General features: G+C 44.4%; 2 protein-coding genes across 5 annotated transcripts in view; one reads left to right on the top strand and one right to left on the bottom strand.

Moving 5' to 3' along the window:
- Positions 1-317: 317 nt before the first annotated feature.
- On the bottom strand, positions 318-16,610 carry RIBC2 (RIB43A domain with coiled-coils 2). 3 transcript variants are annotated; one of them, XM_088669960.1, is made up of 8 exons: positions 16,431-16,610; positions 16,017-16,184; positions 13,442-13,523; positions 10,099-10,443; positions 9,435-9,553; positions 5,076-5,303; positions 3,024-3,190; positions 318-2,086 (listed from the first exon to the last, which is right to left on the bottom strand). In XM_088669960.1, exons 2-8 carry the CDS (start codon positions 16,131-16,133, stop codon positions 2,005-2,007), a joined length of 1,140 nt encoding a protein of 379 aa, XP_088526086.1. In that variant the 5' UTR covers positions 16,134-16,184; positions 16,431-16,610; the 3' UTR covers positions 318-2,004. The 3 variants fall into 3 exon arrangements, with proteins under 3 accessions (XP_088526086.1, XP_088526087.1, XP_060131146.1); XM_088669961.1 differs by adding an exon at positions 14,589-14,678 and having other exon boundaries at positions 16,017-16,472; XM_060275163.2 differs by having other exon boundaries at positions 16,017-16,476.
- Positions 16,603-19,732, top strand: part of SMC1B (structural maintenance of chromosomes 1B) — a 48,357-nt gene continuing 45,227 nt past the window's right edge. For both annotated transcript variants that reach the window (XM_088669959.1, XM_088669958.1), the window contains exons 1-3: positions 16,603-16,760; positions 17,346-17,702; positions 18,797-18,905. In XM_088669959.1, the coding sequence (XP_088526085.1) occupies positions 16,746-16,760; positions 17,346-17,702; positions 18,797-18,905 (481 nt within the window). In that variant the 5' untranslated portion in view covers positions 16,603-16,745. The remainder of the gene's footprint in view (positions 16,761-17,345; positions 17,703-18,796; positions 18,906-19,732) is intronic.

Below are 19,732 nucleotides of genomic sequence, written 5' to 3'. Positions count from 1 at the left end.
CAGGCATGTCCACTTACTGCTCTGTTGGTGCAGATGAGGGAGACGCTCTCTACTAGCTACCTTGTCTCATTCCCCCAAATGGTATTCAAGCTGGGGGTAAGCTTATCGAGCATTTTTTTGCTTTAGTAGAGGAACTGTTGATAGAAAAAAAGAAAATAATAACTCAAGTACCGTATGTCTTTTGGCTGTGGGTAAATTCTCCCCAAATTTAAGGGACAGAGACATATATAAAAGATGCAAGACTAGTGAAGACTGAATTGGGTTGGATTTCTGAGTAACTGCCAAAGTTCTCCCGCTGATGGTTAAATTCTCAGTGCTTCTCAGAACTCATTCATTTATTTTTAAATTCTACAAAATGACTCAAAAGTAAAAATGGTTCAAGAAGACACAAACACACAAAAACACATTCAACCCAAATAAGCAATAGGGCACAGTACTTCCCCAAGACATATATAAAATAGTATCTAAGTCAAACTGAGCATGACAGAGTTCGGTAAGTTTCCAGAAAGCTTATGGATGTTTATGCAGAAAATTCCATGTGAAAGTCTGAAAAGAGATCATGAAGACAAATTTTGGACAAACGTTTCCTAGTTGAGATGGATATTCTGGATAACATCTAATGTCAAGTGAGCTGACTTCTTCCTCTTCCTCTCCAACCCTGATGGACCCCTCTGTCCACATCTGCTCCAGAAGATCACCAAATCTCCAGAGCAGATTTTTGGGTTATTGGGGATGGAGGCAATAGGGAGAGGGAAAATCTGTTACACCCACTATGTGTTTCCTTCTAGTGGAGTTTTCTGGTCATTCAATGAATCTTTATGCACAGGGTTGGATGTCACAAATGAGATGGGAATGCCTATGTTCACGTTTTCCTCCATAACATATTGCTTATCCACTCCTGCCAGTGGAAACCAGTGGTTTGGAATGGAGGTGGAGAAATGCACAAGTGATGGTGTCATTATATGGGGTAAGTGATACCATATGATACAGTGCAGAATGCAACATAGGAATATCTAGAAACATTCTTATACGGATATGTTTGTGCACAGAACAATTGTTATGCAATTCATTTTATTTACTGTTTCCAAAATTTTTGCTCAATTTGTATTTGATTTTATGAATTGTGCAGCATTAGATTGAATGAAACTGACATTGGAATCATTCGATGAAAGGTGGGGCTACAAAATTCTCCTATAAATTCTTCTAGTAGATAGATAGATAGATACAGTGGAACCTCGGTTTATGAACACCTCGGTTTATGAATTTTCGGTTTATGAACGCCGCGGACCCATCTGGAACGGATTAATTCACTTTCCATTACTTTTAATGGGAAAGTTCGCTTCAGTTTATGAACGCTTCAGTTTATGAACAGACTTCCAGAACTAATTACACCCATGTTTCAGTTTATGAACGCTTCAGTTTAAGTACTCCGCGGACCCGTCTGGAACGGATTAATCCACTTTCCATTACTTTCAATGGGAAAGTTCGCTTCAGGTTATGAACGGTTACTCCGCAGACCGTCTGGAACGGATTAATCCACTTTCCATTACTTTCAATGGGAAAGTTCGCTTCAGTTTATGAACGCTTCAGTTTATGAACAGACTTCTGGAACCAATTGTGTTCATAAACCGAGGTACCACTGTAGATAGATAGATAGATAGATAGACAGATACTTTATTGTCATTGTACATAGTACAATGAAATTGAATGTCATTTCATAAAAACAAAACAAAAGCATTATAGCAGTATCAACAACTTTTACTAAGAACTTCAAATGTTCTATTATAATGTCTATTACTTCACTGTACATTTTTTATTTCTGCATTAATATTTCCTTTTAGAATCCACCATCCTCTTGCTCATTATAAAGGTTTGGTTTCATAATATCCGTATGTCAGGTAAAAAACATATGAATGTTGTTTTCTTTATTACAGTTTTGAAGTTGAAACAAATACTTCTGCAAACATTTTGGATATATCCGACTTGATAATATTGATCCAAACATCACCGGCTAGTGGTGTTAAATTGTGTGTAATACTGGCCAGAAGGAAAATTTGAACACACCTCTTCATCAATATATGCTTGCCTGGAAATAAATATATTCAATTAATAAAAGTTCTCATAAAAATGTAAAGTTCATTCTTAATGTGTGCTGATTACACTTCAGATAACTGCTATGCAAAGTAAGAAGGTAAAGGGACCCCTGACCATTAGGTCCAGTCATGACCAATGCTGTAGCAGTACCTATTTATCTACTTGCACTTTGAGGTGCTTTCGAACTGCTAGGTTGGCAGGAGCTGGGACCGAGCAACGGGAGCTCTCACCCCGTCACGGGGATTCAAACTGCCGACCTCCAGATCAGCAAGCCCTAGGCTCAGTGGTTTAACCCACAGCGCCACCCGCAAAGTAAAGTAGTCACCAAAAGCATCAATAGTATCATAGAATGATAACAGGTATTTAAGTCTGACATTTAAAAAAAACTTAGGATGCTTATTTTTAAAGATTATGACAGATCAGTGAATGTAGAAAATAGCAAGTTCTCTGCAGAATTTCAGTAGGATGAGCATTTTGGACCAAGTGAGTGCAACCAGTTTGATCAAAACAGAATAACTCTGCCAAACTCTTGAAGATGCCTTGCACACTGTCAGATCATAACTCCACCGACCTCAGTGGTGTCTAGAACGACTGGCAGTCACTCTCCAGGAGACATACCCAACCCTACCTGAAGATGTTTGGGATTGAACCTAGGACCTTCTACAGGTGGACCTTTCCCCAGAAGGGCCTGTCTCCAGATCAGGGTTTTAAACTGGAAAGACTAGAAACCTGAGCTTAAAGAACAATGAGCAGAAGACACTACTCTATTGATCAGATAAAAACAAAAACCAGACTACTAGCCTTTATACCAGGCCTGATCAATGCCTGCTATTTTCTGGTGAGACTGAAGACGGTCATATATGTATGCATGATAGCTCACCAGACTAGGCTCCAGGCACATGAGCTATGGTGGTATAGACACTTCTTACCTTGTCTTCTGTTCCTGGGAGAGCTGTGCATTAAGATTATCTAATGTTCTCCGAAGCTCTCGATTCTGACGCTGTTGATGCCGTTCGAAAAGCACTTCAGCCCTAGCTTCCTGAATGCGCTTTCTGTCCCACTCCGCATTTCTTTGACGTTCTTCTTCATCCAACCTCTATATCAAAAAGGAAATGCTCGTTATTTCTTCATAGCCAGCAACAATTCACAAACACCCAAATCCTAACTAGGGCAATCCTCATACAACCGAACTGATGTACGTACAGTATGCATGTATGTACATGTGCAAATGGTGCTGTGCATGCCTTCTACCTGTGTGTTTAAACAAACCACGTGCCGGTGGCAGAGTTGGCATACCTAAGGCGGCGGCACAGGAGATTTCAAGCCCACAGCTCAGAACTTTGATCAAACTGCTTCCTCAGTCCTCATTGTAGGCAGGAAGTCTACCCACCCACCGAATGTGCTGGTCCCTCAGTCTTACTTATGCTGGATCTGATGTAGGTACGGGGCACGGCTGGTGAGTTTGCTTTCAACTATATGAAATCTACATATAGTTATGCTGAGAGTTGCAAGCTGCCTGCCTCTGGCATAAAGGCACAATTATACAGAGCCCAGAATGTGGAAATCCACGCAACTGACATTATCATATTTACATAAAACATTTGCCAAGTAGCATATGCCCCCATATAAACATATATACCCTAATATACTTCTTAATTATTTCTTCCTTCTGTAATTATCAAGGATTAGACATACTGCATGTTTGGTGGGAATGTGCAATGAAATAGGAGGCTTAGTTACAGTTAAGGACAAGTGTTAAAAAGACAGCTCTATTAGTTCCCGTAATTATTATCTTAGGATATTTGGAAGAGGTAGGATCAGTACAGTAACAGGAAAGAGAACTATGTTATTTATAAAACAGCTGTACATATTTTAATAGCACAATATAGGGGGAAAGGAAAGACACATTTATGGAATAGGAAATTAAGAGTTGGTCAAATTAAATGCATTAGCTTTCTGTCCATCTGGGCACAGTTTGGGCCTTCCCACCATCTTTGGTGACCGAGGCTAAGAGAATGCACTTTAATACAGAAAACCTATGGAGGTACAGGAGTTTGGGAATCTGTTTTCTGTGCCTTGCTGGATCAATGCAGCCAGGATGAGAGGTGTGGGCAGCCCTTTCCCTTCTCCTCCTTGGAACAATATACAGTGGTACCTCTACTTACGAATTTAATGCGTTCCGAACGGACATTTGGAAGTCGAAAAAAATTGTAAGTCGAATCCCATAGGAATGCATTGGGAGAAAAAATTCGTAAGTCGAAGCAATCCTATCTAAAAATTCGTAAGTAGAAAAAATCCTATCTAAACCGCATCCAAGATGGCGGACGGAGCTCCGTTCTTAAGTAGAAACATTCGTAAGTAGAGTTATTCGTAAGTAGAGGTACCACTGTATACAATTTCAAGTTTCCCACCCATTCACATCAATCATCTTCTCCAGTTTCAGGGCTTATAGAGTTCTTGGTGCTTTGGGGGAACATGTCAGAGGAACAAGGGGATTCAACGCCAAAGCTGTCTGTGGCACACCCAGTCTTCACATGCATTGACACAGACACAGACACACACATGTGTATCAGGGGCTCGCACAGTGATGTATATGAATCACTCTGCAGTACAAATTGCACACATTCCAAAGGCCTTTCAGCCAGACTCTGGCCAGCTACAGGACTGCAGCCTGAATTGGGCTGAGCTGATGAAGCATAATTTCATTTTTAAGGTTGTTAAGAAAATAATGCAGTCATCGGGTTGATGTGGATAGATTACCTGTATGTAATTGTTTTGTAGTTTTAATCATTATGGAGTAGTGTTCCCAAAATAATTGTGTGGTCAGGGTGGCAATTATGTTAAGTGTGAATTAGTTCTTACAATGAGTTCTGGAAGACTGGTGAAAAATAATTAAGTATTTGTGTTTTTTTAAACATCCTATTTCAAAAGAGGATTCATCAGTTTCTACTGCAGCACAACAGCAATATGAAAGTGAATACCAGCTTCTCCAGAACTTGTTGCAGCTGAACATCACGTATTTCTTTCAGCTGATCTTGGTTCATTCCTTTCCATCGGTTAGGAATCACTCGACCTTTACCAAAGGAACTGGCAGCTTGCTGTGGGTTTTCAGAGAGCAGGTCTCCTCTAAGCAGATTTGAAATCTCAGCCATGTTATCTTTGTCTTCTTGCTCCTTTTCAAGTTGTTTTCTTGATGCAACGTCAGCAGCCTTAAAAAAGACATTGTTGTAGGAAAAACTCAGAAAAACAGCAAACCCTTATTGGTTCTTCCAAAAGATTTACCTTGTTAAACCGGGCACAATTCTTAATGAGTACACAGTGGCATAGTAATGGGGGGGGCGTGCCGCCCCGGACGGCAGGCTGGGCGGGGGGCAGCAGGCTGGACAGGGGTGACCACCTCCGATGGCTGCCGCTGCAAGCGCCCCTCGCCGCCCATGTGGAGGCGAGGCCGGGGTGCGTTGCGGAAAGAGCTCCGGCGGCTTCCAAGCCTGGCTCCTCCACGGCATCTCCTCCCTGCCGGAGGAGCTGCCCTCCGCCAGCAGCACAGCCCTCGCCCGCCTCCATGATGGCCCTGAAGAAAGCCAGGCGGCGGGTGAGCAGGACCAGCCCCTGCAGAGCCTGCGCAAACTGGCTGTGAGGAGAACCATCTCGAGCACAGTAAGGATGGGCGGAGGGAGGGCCAAAGGGAAAGGGGGAGGCCTGCCGGACGCCGCCCGCCACTGCCTGCTGTGTCGCCGCGTCATATCCCTCCTGTGTGCACATGCGTTGTGCGTCATGACACATGTGTCACGACACGCGGCGCATGCGTGCGACGGACCGGCGGGGTGCCTTCGGGTTTGCCGTCCCGGGCGGCCAGGTGGCTAGCTACACTGCTGTGAGTACAGCATGATATTGTTATGTTATCTAATACACTTTACTACAATCCCTTCTCTTCAGCTCACAGGAGAATCAAGATAGAAAGATAAATAAGGAAGACCTAAGAATGGAAACATCAGCAACTGAATTAGACTAAATCAGGCACCCCCAAACTGCGGCCCTCCAGATGTTTTGGCCTACAACTCCCATGATCCCTAGCTAAGAGGACCAGTGGTCAGGGATGATGGGAATTGTAGTCCAAAACATCTGGAGGGCTGCAGTTTGGGGGGTGCCTGGACTAAATGAACTGAAGAAAAGGGAGCCAACATAGAACAGAGAGACACAAGAGGATGAGAATCAGAGGAAAGCATCCTGCAGCTGACTGGTCTTACTCAACTGGAAAAATGAATCTTGCTGTTTTATTGATTTCAATTATTGTGTTTCTGAAGTGCACTGTCAACTGCTTTCTAAAGTTGTGAAAAGTGGTATGCAAATACTATCCTATATAATAATGTCCATGTTGTCCCTGCGTCCAGATGTCCCGTGTGTCCCTGGGTCACTGCGCATGTGCCCCAGGGATACAGGGATTGGACAGCAGAGACTGCGCGCGCGCACTCTCCCCCCACTCTGCCTCCTCCAACCGCCGCTCCCGCCGGGGTGGAGGCCGGCGAAGGCCTCCTCACAACCCTCCCTGGCCGTGAGGAGCGGCGGTTGGAGGAGGCGGGGGGGGGGAGAGTGCGCGCGTCCTTCCTGTCGGCGGCTGGGGGAGAGGAAGGAAGGAGGAGAAAGCGCCGCTTTCTCCTCCTCCGTTCCTGTCCCCCTGCCGCCGACAGTAAGGACGGGTCCCAGGGTTCGGAGAAGCGCTGCGCAAGCGCTTCTCCGAACCCCGGGATGTCTGCTTCCTGTCGGCGGCTGGGAGAGAGGAACGGAGGAGGAGAAAGCAGCGCTTTCTCCTCCTCCGTTCCTGTCCCCCTGCCGCCGACAGTAAGGACGGGTCCCAGGGTTCGGAGAAGCGCTGCGCAAGCGCTTCTCCGAACCCCGGGATGTCTGCTTCCTGTCGGCGGCTGGGAGAGAGGAACGGAGGAGGAGAAAGCAGCGCTTTCTCCTCCTCCGTTCCTGTCCCCCTGCCGCCGACAGTAAGGACAGGTCCCAGGGTTCGGAGAAGCGCTGCGCAAGCGCTTCTCCAAACCCCAGGATGTCTCCTTGCTGTCGGCGGCTGGGAGAGAGGAACGGAGGAGGAGAAAGCAGCGCTTTCTCCTCCTCCGTTCCTGTCCCCCTGCCGCCGACAGCAAGGACAGGTCCCAGGGTTCGGAGAAGCGCTGCACAAGCGCTTCTCCAAACCCCAGGATGTCTCCTTGCTGTCGGCGGCTGGGAGAGAGGAACGGAGGAGGAGAAAGCAGCGCTTTCTCCTCCTCCGTTCCTGTCCCCCTGCCGCCGACAGTAAGGACAGGTCCCAGGGTTCGGAGAAGCGCTGCGCAAGCGCTTCTCCAAACCCCAGGATGTCTCCTTGCTGTCGGCGGCTGGGAGAGAGGAACGGAGGAGGAGAAAGCAGCGCTTTCTCCTCCTCCGTTCCTGTCCCCCTGCCGCCGACAGCAAGGACAGGTCCCAGGGTTCGGAGAAGCGCTGCGCAAGCGCTTCTCCGAACCCCGGGATGTCTGCTTCCTGTCGGCGGCTGGGAGAGAGGAACGGAGGAGGAGAAAGCAGCGCTTTCTCCTCCTCCGTTCCTGTCCCCCTGCCGCCGACAGTAAGGACAGGTCCCAGGGTTCGGAGAAGCGCTGCGCAAGCGCTTCTCCAAACCCCAGGATGTCTCCTTGCTGTCGGCGGCTGGGAGAGAGGAACGGAGGAGGAGAAAGCAGCGCTTTCTCCTCCTCCGTTCCTGTCCCCCTGCCGCCGACAGCAAGGACAGGTCCCAGGGTTCGGAGAAGCGCTGCACAAGCGCTTCTCCAAACCCCAGGATGTCTCCTTGCTGTCGGCGGCTGGGAGAGAGGAACGGAGGAGGAGAAAGCAGCGCTTTCTCCTCCTCCGTTCCTGTCCCCCTGCCGCCGACAGTAAGGACAGGTCCCAGGGTTCGGAGAAGCGCTGCGCAAGCGCTTCTCCAAACCCCAGGATGTCTCCTTGCTGTCGGCGGCTGGGAGAGAGGAACGGAGGAGGAGAAAGCAGCGCTTTCTCCTCCTCCGTTCCTGTCCCCCTGCCGCCGACAGCAAGGACAGGTCCCAGGGTTCGGAGAAGCGCTGCACAAGCGCTTCTCCAAACCCCAGGATGTCTCCTTGCTGTCGGCGGCTGGGAGAGAGGAACGGAGGAGGAGAAAGCAGCGCTTTCTCCTCCTCCGTTCCTGTCCCCCTGCCGCCGACAGTAAGGACAGGTCCCAGGGTTCGGAGAAGCGCTGCGCAAGCGCTTCTCCAAACCCCAGGATGTTCTAGCGCCCGTTATTGAACGGGCTGAAATACACTAGTAAAGAAATAAGAAGAAAGAGGAACAAGATGGGAAAGCGGCTAATCAATAAGTAGGAATAAAGGAAGAGCACAAAGTAAAACTCTCAAAGATTAGAATGAGCCAAAACAGACAAGATTCACTAACTGATAAGTGACAAGAGTTAGCAGTAGTCTAACAAGTGGAATAACAGAAAGAGAAGAATCAAAACTCACCCACAGCTTAAAAACAAGATAGGAAAGAACCAGATGAAATAAATAAATAAGATGCAGGAGGGCCAACTAAAAGTTCAAGAGACTAAAGTTAAAAAAAAATTAAAATCTGCTCATAATTCACTAAACCCCACTTTATTTTGGAGGGAACATCCTAAGCTGAGCCAGAATAAACCAATGATTTAAACGTCAAAAGGTCAAGCAAACCAAATGTCAGATATCACTGTTGTTGGTTCCTTCTCTTACTGGAATCATTCATCATAAAATACGAGCCAATTCTTAAGTCATGCAGGATTCACTTGGAATGGGAGTTTTCCCACAGGCCTGCGGAGGACTTGTCCCTACCCCTTAGAAGTCCTGAGTTTTATTCCAGGAACAAAAGGATGACCACTTCCAAGGGTGGGGGGGGGAGGAAAAAAGACAGTGAGTTGTACATTTGAAGGAAATCTTTTTGCGGAAACTGAACAACTAGTTATAATGGGGTTGTTTGGTCCTGAAATGGCCCTAAAAACATTCCATAAGAATAGACTATTCCATCGGAAATGTTGGATGGCCATTTGTCTTGGATGCTTTAGTTGAGATTCCTGCATTGCACAGGGTTGGACGATGACCGTTGGGTCTCTTCCAACTATACAATTCTATGAAACTGTTTTTATATATGTTTTATTGTTAAATTGCTTTGAGATGTTTTATGGGAACAGATTCATAAATAAAATAAAGTATGTCTCTAGAGGATGTCTAAATATTCTGAAATGTTTTTTCAGTGTCTTACTTGTTACACTATATTACACTGAACTTGGAAAATAATAGTTGATCTTGTTTTTCCTTTTAATACTGATTTACCAGAGCTTTATTAAATTCTGTAGTAGTGATGCAAATGGCCCGTCTTGTTTCTTCATCTATTCTTTGAAGGTTCAGAGCCTTTTGATCAAGTTCCATTCTGTGTTGGTCATGGAGATCATCTAAATTAGTGAAACAGAATTGGACACATGTACCGTAAATCAGTATAACTGGGGTGGGGTGGGGAGGAACCTATTGCCGCATTCTGTTGCTTCTGCCTGTTCCTTGGACTCAAGTTTCCATGTCCACCTTACACAACCCAATTCATTTGCCCTGCTCTCCTGACAAACCAGTAACTTCTCTAATCCCTAGATCCGGCTTTCTCCCTCCAATTAATACGCATCACATGCATATGACTGTGCAATCCAATGAATGTCTACTCTTAGGTAAATCCCACTCATTTCAATGGGACTTATACCCAGTAATTAGGTACTGAACTGCTTCACTGCTCCAGACTGTGGATTAGGGCTGACAAAACTGAAATGTATTCCAAGCCCAAAAACAAACAAAAAGGCAACAACACTAGTATGTCAGGGAGAAGTGTTCTAATAAAAATATGTAGGAATTCTTTTGTCTGGCGTGCAGCTGAATAACTTGACAACTGTTTGGCCAACTACCTGAGATATAACTTTCAAAACAAATTCAAAAATCTAGGTTAATTTATTACCTGCATATTTTTTAGCTGCCAGTGCGTTCTCCCAATCTTTTTGTTGTTGCAAAAGCCATTCCCTTGTTTGTTCCTTCTGGAATTTCCACCTATTCTCACTGTTCAAATCTTCTCCCATAAACTTCTGCAGGCCAGATATGGTACATCGAGGGTCACTGTCTGCGAGACGGGCTGGAGTATCTTTCTTTAGGGCTTGCGGGTCCGACAAATCAAATTCACGCCGTGTTTCTGGCCGCTGATAATTTTGGCGAAATTCATTGACGGCTTTGTTTAGAATTTGAGAGTCTCTTTTCTGTCGTTCGTCTAAGATGCAGAGGATTTTGTCATTTTGTTTCATTTCAGCAGCTGGATTAAAAAAGAAAAAGAAAAAAGTCTCATTCACAACCCAGATGAAACATATACTCTTTTTAACTATTTATCAATAAAAGAATTACAAATTTATTGACCAGCATCCAAAGACTTGCATGGGCACATTTCTGATGGTTCCATGGTTCCTAACACCAGCTGTTAGGAAGGTGAGACAGCCTGCTTCAGACAGTCAATTTCAGACTGCAAATGCTCTTAACATTTTTACCACCATGCAGATAAGTGAGAAATGCCTTTTGGCACCAAATGTCTTTGAGCTGCCCCCAATTTTTTTCTTTGTTAAATATATGTCTCACCCTCCTCCCAAAGGAGCCAGGGTGCCTGTTGTATGCATGCAGCATGGCTTCCAGCTACCATTCTTCACACTTCTGTACCATAGGCTGCTGCTCTGAAGCACACACACACACACACACACACCAGTTGTGGGAGCTTCTTTTTCAGTGACACTAAAGAAGCCTCAGAATCCTCAGTATTTTTGAGTTCCCCATGTGGTCATTTGGACCATTCCTTATTTTAAAAAATGCTAAAGAGCCATTCTTTTTATTGAACCAACTTGTTTTGGTATAGAAATATGCAAATGTTTGAGCAACAGAGAAAAGTGGCAGCATGAAAAGAGTAAGGATGCAATTCTAATCATGTCTACTCAGGTAAGTGGAGTTATCAGGTAATCTGCCATCTTTCTACTCCCAAATGCCTTGCTGCCTTGGCTGATTTTCAACTTGTGAGGTTCCAAATGCACACATGGATATGTAAATACCGGTACCTGGTCCACAAGAGGGGGGTGGGGGTGGGGCCCAGGTAGGATTGGGGAAACAGCAGACTAAGTATCCCTTCTGAGGCTCCTCTCCTTTTCTTTTTCAAATGGTCACTAGAGTTCTATTACACATATTTGTAGTATTTTGAGTTAGAATCATAGAGTTGGAAGAGACCACAAGGGCCATCCAGTCCAACCCCCTGCCAAGCAGGAAACACCATCAAAGCATTCTTGACATATGTCTGTCAAGCCTCTGCTTAAAGACCTCCAAAGAAGGAGACTCCACCACACTCCTTGGTAGCAAATTCCACTGCCGAACAGCTCTTACTGTCAGGAAGTTCTTCCTGATGTTTAGGTGGAATCTTCTTTCTTGTAGTTTGAATCCATTGCTCCGTGTCTGCTTCTCTGGAGCAGCAGAAAACAATCTTTCTCCCTCCTCCATATGACATCCTTTCATATATTTGAACATGGCTATCATATCACCCCTTAACCTTCTCTTCTCCGGGCTAAACATACCCAGCTCCCTAAGCCGTTCCCCCGAGTTGGGGGGAATCTTCTAATCCCTGGACCCAGCAAATGTTTAAATATAACAATTTATAGGCACTGTAACAGAAATATAGTGTCCAGATCAAGGAAAGTCATAATACAGCCCTATTCTGCCTTGGTCAGACCACACCTGGAATATTGTGTCCAGTTCTGGGAACCACAATTTAAGAAGGATGTTGACAAGCTGGAACGTGTGCAGAGGAGGGTGACCAAGTTGATCAAGGAACTGGAAACCAAGTCTTATGAAGAATAGTTGAATGTATGTTTAGCCTGGAAAAGAGGAGATATGCTAGCCATCCTCAAATATCTCAAGGGCTTTCACATGGAAGAGGGAACAAGCTTGTTTTCTCCTGCTCCGGAGGGTAGGACTCAAACCAATGGCTTCAAGTTACAAGAAAGGAGATTGTGACTAAACATCAGGAAGAAAACCTTTCTGACAGTAAGAGCTGTTCAACAGTGGAACGGACTCCCTCAGAAGGTGGTGGACTCTCCTTCATTGGTGGTTTTGAAGCAGAGGTTGGGTGGCCATCTGTTGCAGATACTTTAGCTGAGATTCCTGCATTGCAGGGGGTTGGACTAGATGACCTTAGGGTAACTTTCAACTTTACAATTCTATTATTCTATGATAAGCAATGATTCAAATTCCTGGTGAAGTGATAGCCTAGGCCATAAGGTGAACAAACAAAGTGGATCTGTGCCAGATAACAAATGGGTGGGCCACCATCCCTAAACTGGCTGTTAGTTAGAAAGACTAATGGCCAGATGGAAGTGATCTGAGCCAGAAGCTGGAAGTGGGAAGCAACAGGCTCGGAAACCAGAGAGTCAGAGTGGTGTTTCTGTTTGAATCCAAGGCTGCAGCTACGAGGTGTCAATGCTGTGAGGCCCTCAATCGTAGGCTCAGGTTGTATATATGTGGAAAGAAACCATATATCGTAAAGACACCTCAGCCTTGTCCAAAGGAAACACCGCCCCTGCACCACTCGGATATTGCGGTGGCATGCAACAGTAAGCAGGATCTAGTTTGCATTGGTGCTATATTGAGTATATCTCTACTACAAATTTATAACAGATTTACGCCACTGTAATTTCGATGGTTTCCCAAAGAATCATGGAATGGGAGTTTGGTGAGTATTGTCAATAAGAACTCACACAACTACAGTTCCCATAATTCCCTGGGGAAAGAAATAACAATTAGACTTGTTTAAGTTTGCGGTGAACATATGTCTTTCTGTTGCAACTCCTACTGGCTGGAAACTAGGTGTGTTTGAATCCGAAGAGGAGTACCTCCAGATTCCAGCACACCTAGTTTCCAGCCAGTAGGAGTTGCAACAGAAAGACTTATGCACCTCTTCCGTGTACCTGGGGTTAAGTCCCACTTAATGGCACTTGCTTCCAAGTAGACATAGAACCATAGAATTGTAGAGTTGGAAGGGACACCAAGGGTCATCATCTAGTGCAACCCCATCCAATGCATGAATCCTGCCCACAGCTAGCCCTGGGGGGAGGTGTATAGGATTTTGCTGTTAATCTTATATAATGTTGGCAATTCATGAATTCCATCTTCACAGCAGAAGATTCATAGAAAATGTAAGGTGTTATTTAAGAAGAAAATAGTAAGAGAACAAATTTTGATAGTTGTTTGATAAATTACTGTTTTAAAACTATTAACAAATATACCAATGGTGTCCTCATATGCCCTCTGAGTTGCTTCTCGGATCTTTCTGTCCTTGATTTGAGCGTCCAAAGCTTCTGTGTCAACCTGTAGTTAAAAAACCCCACCACAAAACTGTTTGAAATGTATAAATTATAAAGAAATTACTGTATTACCAAAACTATGCAGGGCTAACTTCAACATAGAAACTGCTATTCAAGATGCAGCATTTAGAAATGAACCAGTGATCAGATTATCCATGAACTGCTCCAAGTCTAATCCTTTCCTAGTATAGGATGTCATTATAAGTTCTCTATACAGGAGTAAAAAGGGTATTAACATATTTTGCAAACTCAAGACACTAGCTGGAAAATGAAGACTTGTGTTCATCTATTATGTGTCCAACATATTTGCTTTAAGCACACATTCTGGAAAACAAGGGGCAGATTCAGGTACATTTCCAGTGAGAACCAGTGTGTCACAGAATGCTGGAATGGGATGAGGGAGACCTGTGCTCAAATCCCCTACTGAGTGGCTTGGGTTCATACAGAGAGTACAACTGTCTTCACTGTGAGCACCCTACATCAGCGTTTCTCAACCGCTGTTCCGCGGCACACTAGTGTGCCGCGAGACGCTGGCTGGTGTGCCACGACGTGCGGCGACGAGAAGGGCGATTTGCATTGTCACGTGCCTGGCGGCCGCCAATACACAACTCTGACCTACCGGAAAGGAAGCCGGCCGGGTCACGACGCGGGGCGAGCGCAGCTCTCAACAGCCACCACCACGGGAGAGTGGTTTTAGACAAACTTAAAGAAGCTGGCTGGATGAGCTCAACCTGAAACTTGCTGAGCAAGGGATTGTGCTGGCAGAGAAATCAGCGGCTTGTGAAACCTTATTACAGGAGATTGCAACCAACACAGCAATTGGCAAGTGTTTCATAATTATATAGTCAATATAGGGCGGCACAGAGTTAAATTTTTAAACTTTTTTAATGGTGGTGTGCCTCGTGATTTTTTTCATGGAACAAGTGTGCCTTGGCCCAAAAAAGGTTGAGAAACACTGCCCTACATAACAAACAAACAATACAATATAGTGGTGCCTCGGATTACAGACGCTTCAGGTTACAAACGCTTCAGGTTTAGGTTACAAACTCTGCTAACCCAAAAATAGTACCTCAGGTTAAGAACTTTGCTTCAGTATGAGAACAGAAATCGTGCTCCGGCGGTGTGGCGGCAGCAGGAGGCCCCATTAGCTAAAGTGGTGCTTCAAGTTAAGAACAGTTTCAGGTTAAGAACGGACCTCCGGAATGAATTAAGTTTTTAACCAGAGATACCACTGTATATTAGTAAGAGATTCCTGTCCTTAAACACATTATTTACTTGCCTTTAGGAGCGTCTATCAAAGAATTGCTCTCAAATGTCTAAACATGACTCTACTAACACTTGGCATACTTGCTGTGGGAACTACAGTATTACTCCGTTATCAGAATAATTACAGCTAGTGATAAAGCATGGCATTTTTTTAAATCATGAAGTTCACTGAGAGGACTTTTGTCTAATCACCATCGCTCAGGTAGTGACCAAGCTTTTGTAAATTCAATGTCTTCAATGCATTTGTAGATATCATAAATGAGCAGTAATTAACAAAAGATTACATAAATAAAGGTAAATATAAATAAAACTGGGAGAGATAAATAGCAGTCTTAGTAGTAGTTGGTACTATGAGTTATACAATTTCAGAAAGAAAATAGCCTAATAATTCAAGGAATGGCTATGTTTATAAATTATTTTCCAAAGTGTTTTCCAAATATTTCTGTGGTTTATTCATAATATTTGCAATAGGGAGTTTGCAAGAAAAGTTGCAAGTCATCTGAAAAAGTTTTATGCTGCTCATTGGGACATTGCGGTACCGTTTATTTGATGATTGTATTGATCAGGCTACAAGAACCAACATGCTCAGTAAAATCAATTTTGACATTCCAATTTCAGAAATTTAAATCAACACTTTGGTCTACCGTAAAGCAGGGGTAGGCAAACTAAGGCCCAATCGCCTTCTGTGGACGGTCCAGGAATCAGCGTGTTTTTACATGAGTAGAATGTGTCCTTTTGTTTAAATTGCAACTCTGGGTTATTTGTGGGGCCTGCCTGGTGTTTTTACATGAGTAGAATGTGTGTTTTTATTTAAAATGCATCTCCGGGTTATTTGTGGGGCATAGAAATTTGTTCTTTCTCCCCCTTCAAAATATAGTCGACTCAGCCCACCATATGGTCTGAGGGAAGGTAGACCGGCCCATGGCTGAAAAAGGTTGCTGACCCCTGCTCTAAAGGTCCTAAAAGGAAGCATTGCCCCTTTCCAGGATACAGGTAGGTAGCCGTGTTGGTCTGGATCAAAGTAAAATAAAAAAATTTCCTTCAGTAGCACCTTAAAGACCAACTAAGTTTTTATTTTGGTATGAGCTTTCGTGTGCATGCACACTTCTTCAGATACCCTTTCCAGGAGTCACTCTGCCCATTGTTAGAGGCACTCTACCTACAGTACCAGAATTATTATTATTATTATTTATTCCCCCACAAACTCCACATCCCTCTCCTGCACGCTTACCCCGATGGTCCTGACCCTGGCGTCGAACACCCGGCTTTGCCTCTGCAGCTCCCTGTAGCGCCTTCGCTGGAGGGCAGCATCCTCGGCGAGGTCTCCGCGTTGGTCCAGTTTATGCATGGCGGATGGCTGGGAGCAAGTTGCTCTCTCGGGGGGGGGGCGTCTAAAAACCTGCAAATGGCAAAGCAACTATTTCCACTTACAGTATATGTTTGTGCGCGTGAATGTTTGTGCGTGTGTATAATAAATAATATATATACAAAAAATAAATAATTGTTATATATTTATTTATAATCCTTCTTTCCTCCTGACAGATAAAATAGCAAAAGTTAAAAACATAGGGGGTGGGAAACACTCGTTAAAAAGTATTAAACATTAATCGAATTAAAGCTATCTATATCTATAGCTTCCCCCCACCTAGCCTTCTCTCCTCCTCTTCCTCCTCGGGATGCTAAGGAGGATGTCAACAACGCGCGGTTGCCAAGGGAAACAGGCCGCGCCCCCCAGCCTGGTTCTCTTCCGCTCCAAGGACCGCCTTGCCCCATAAGCCACGCCTTCCTCCTGGCTCCGCCCACCCAGTCTCACCATCGCGCTTCCTCTTGCGCCTTCACCCTGTGAAGAACACACCGCCCTTTTCCTTACTGGTACTTCCGGTGAATGCCCCCCAACAAAGCACGGGGCGGGATTTCACCATCGACGCGAGAAGGCTAGAGCTACGCTGTGCTGCTCCAGATGTCGGAGTCGAAGGTGCTTCTAGTTTCTTCCGTGACTTCTTAAATCTTTGCTTTACTCCCGAGAAACTGGGTGCAGGGTCAGTTATCAAGCGGCGCTCCTCCTGCCCACGGGGGCCGCTCAGGGCATGGGGCCCAAGGCCTCGCCTTCTCCTCCCTGGAGGGGCCAGAGAGGCTGGACTGCTGCGGCCAAAGCCGGAAAAGTGAACGTGAAAGTAATGAAATACTGTTTCAACGCACTAGAAGTGTGTTTAAAAAAAAAAACAAAAAACCCTGCACCTCCGTACTTTATACCACAGTAGACAAGGTATTTTTTTTTTAAAAAAAGTAAAATTAAAGGTTACTCTAGATACAACCTAATTTTTAGTCAGGGATAGAATTCCAGGGTTCACTTAATATATTTAGTACATGTATTATAGTGCATAACTGATTTATATTTCTAGCATATATTGATATACTGCTTGTAATAACAAGAAGATTGTTCGTAACTGATTTATGTACTTTATTATTTGCGCCATCAATAAAAGCTAAATAATTTCGCAACTAAATCGAAAATTTCTTTGCGGCTGTGGCGGTAAAGTGATTCCCTCGTTTTGCCCAGGAAAATCCTCCCGCTTCCGGGATTCCCACAAGAGCGGGCGTCTCGCCAGCCGCTCTCCGGAGTCCAGCATCGGCTGCACCCAGCGCGGCTCTCTCGACGTCCCTCGGGCAGCGCAACTTCAGCGCACGCGCTACTCGGAAGCGGAAACACTGCCCCCGGCGTCTCCTCGCGTTCGCCGGAGCCTTTAAAATTGGGGCGGGGCTTGCATTCCGATTCCGGCGAAGCTCCTCGAACTGCCCCGCCCCTCTCTTCGGACTCTCGCGAGATCTTGTTCCCTTACGGGGGGGGGGGAGAGAGAGAGACGCTCGAGGAAGAGACGATAGAGACGCGTCTGTGAGGCCGAATCCGGGCGAGAAGGTGGTCGTCTTCTCCCCGCTCCTCCCGTTCAAAAACCTTTGGGCGAGGTGACCCTCGGGGCTCCCCTCAGCTCTGTGCTTGTTTGCCTTGTATGACTTTTATCGTGGTTTTTCTTTTAAAAAATAAGGAGACTAATTTTCTTTTTGAAATCCTCGTTTGAATGTGTTTAGCGCCACCTGGATTTTATATTAAATTATTACACCTATATTTTGAATATGAGGGTGTGGAGAAAGCAGGTTACGTTATATCCACCTGTATTAAAAAAGCACACACGCATCACGAAACATATGTGTGTGTGTGCGTGTTCCTATCTATACACACACACACACACAGTCTTGAGATTCCTGCAGTGCAGTGGTTGGGCCAAAAGACCCTCAGGGTCCTGTCCAACTCTACAATTTTACTTACTTTTACTTATATATAGTAGTGTTATATGGCACCTATTTTATTAACTGTTGATAATTTAAATACTGGGTGCTGAATACTGTATTGTCACTGACTTGTTAAAAATATTACTTAGGCTCACCTGGGTTCAAAGGATTTAACTTCTGGGTAGGCATGGTTAGGATGGTGCTGCAAGAAACGTTTTAAAGCGGGAATTAGACAAATTAATGGAGGATACATATCAATGGCAGCTACAGTGGGATTTGTGGAGGGCTGTGTTGAGTGCCAGTTTAGTAGGGTCAGATGGGTTGGAGAGGGCAGTTCCCTTCATTATTATTATCTATTAAATTCATGCCTAGCTACTGGCCTGCCTGTTCCAGCAATGTTCTTATATGTTACGACTATTATGTGTTATGCAGTGGAAGGTCTCCATTTAATGGGATTAATGATTTATGGTATGATCCTAACTATGTCTCTTCAGAAATTTATCCTGTTGAATTCAGTGGTGTGTACAGTACTCCCAAGTGAGCAGTGTTAGTTTGCAGCCCTGGTAGTTATCCATATCATTTCTACTGAGCAACTCTCATATTCCAAGGGTTGCAGTGTTTGATTGTTACTTAAAGTGTTTATTAACTACTGAGGGGGAATTGTCTATATATTCTTCTTTCAAAAATGATTTTCTCTTTCTCTCCTCTCCCTGTAATCCATAGATGGGATACTTGCAGCTTTTGATAGTGGAAAATTTCAAATCATGGCAAGGGAAACAATGCATAGGACCATTCAAGAAATTCACATGTGTTGTCGGTCCCAATGGTTCAGGTAACATGTGAACAATTCAGACAGGCTTCTGCCTGTTATCTCCACACGGTTGCTAGAGTTTTTCTTTATCCTGTGTATTATTTGTTGTCTTTGATGTACCAAGCAAGATTTATTGTGTGCTACTTTGAATGCTAAAAGGTGGCTCACAAATGGTTATAATGAAATACATTTTTTAAAAATCGATTGGGTGGAATGTAGTTCTACCTACCCAAATTGATTAATCTGTATTAAAATAACACATTGTAAACTAAACTGAATAAACTAGCCCTCTGGGGAAAGTTTGCTGAAGATTTCTCAGTTTGTGAGACAATGGCCATTACTCAAATATCAAGCTTTTAAAAGCCTTTAGCCCCACCAATGATGCCTTTGAGGATCTTTTCATTCTTATCCCAATATAGAATTGTTCATATAGGATGATATACCTGCTAAGTCTGTAGGTGGCATATGCATTGCTGAGGTTGCAATGTTTAATCTTCTGAGTTCTTCCAAGGTACCCTGTGTGCTTTTCTCCCTTATTTCACTGGAACTACCATGTGGCCCTTACTTTCCTCCTCATATGCTATGCTTAAATTCTGTTTTAAGCATAAACAAGCTGTCTTAAATTCATATTAAAACTAGAAAGTAAAATACAAGCTTATTCAACCTTAATTGCTGAGGTAATACTTCATTTTCGGTTGGAAGCCGCCCAGAGTGGCTGGGGAAATCCAGCCAGATGGGCGGGGTATAAATAATAAATTATTATTATTATTGTTTTATTTTATATTGTAGAGGGGGAAAGTAGGGCGCAATAAGAGGAATTAACTTACAGCTGAGTAAGGTTATAGGTG

Source organism: Zootoca vivipara, chromosome 5, assembly GCF_965207765.1.
Source record: "Zootoca vivipara chromosome 5, rZooViv2.hap1.1, whole genome shotgun sequence".
Classification (NCBI taxonomy): Eukaryota; Metazoa; Chordata; class Lepidosauria; order Squamata; family Lacertidae; genus Zootoca; species Zootoca vivipara.
Note: the sequence above shows the minus strand (reverse complement) of the source record. Positions and strands in the feature narration are given on the sequence as shown.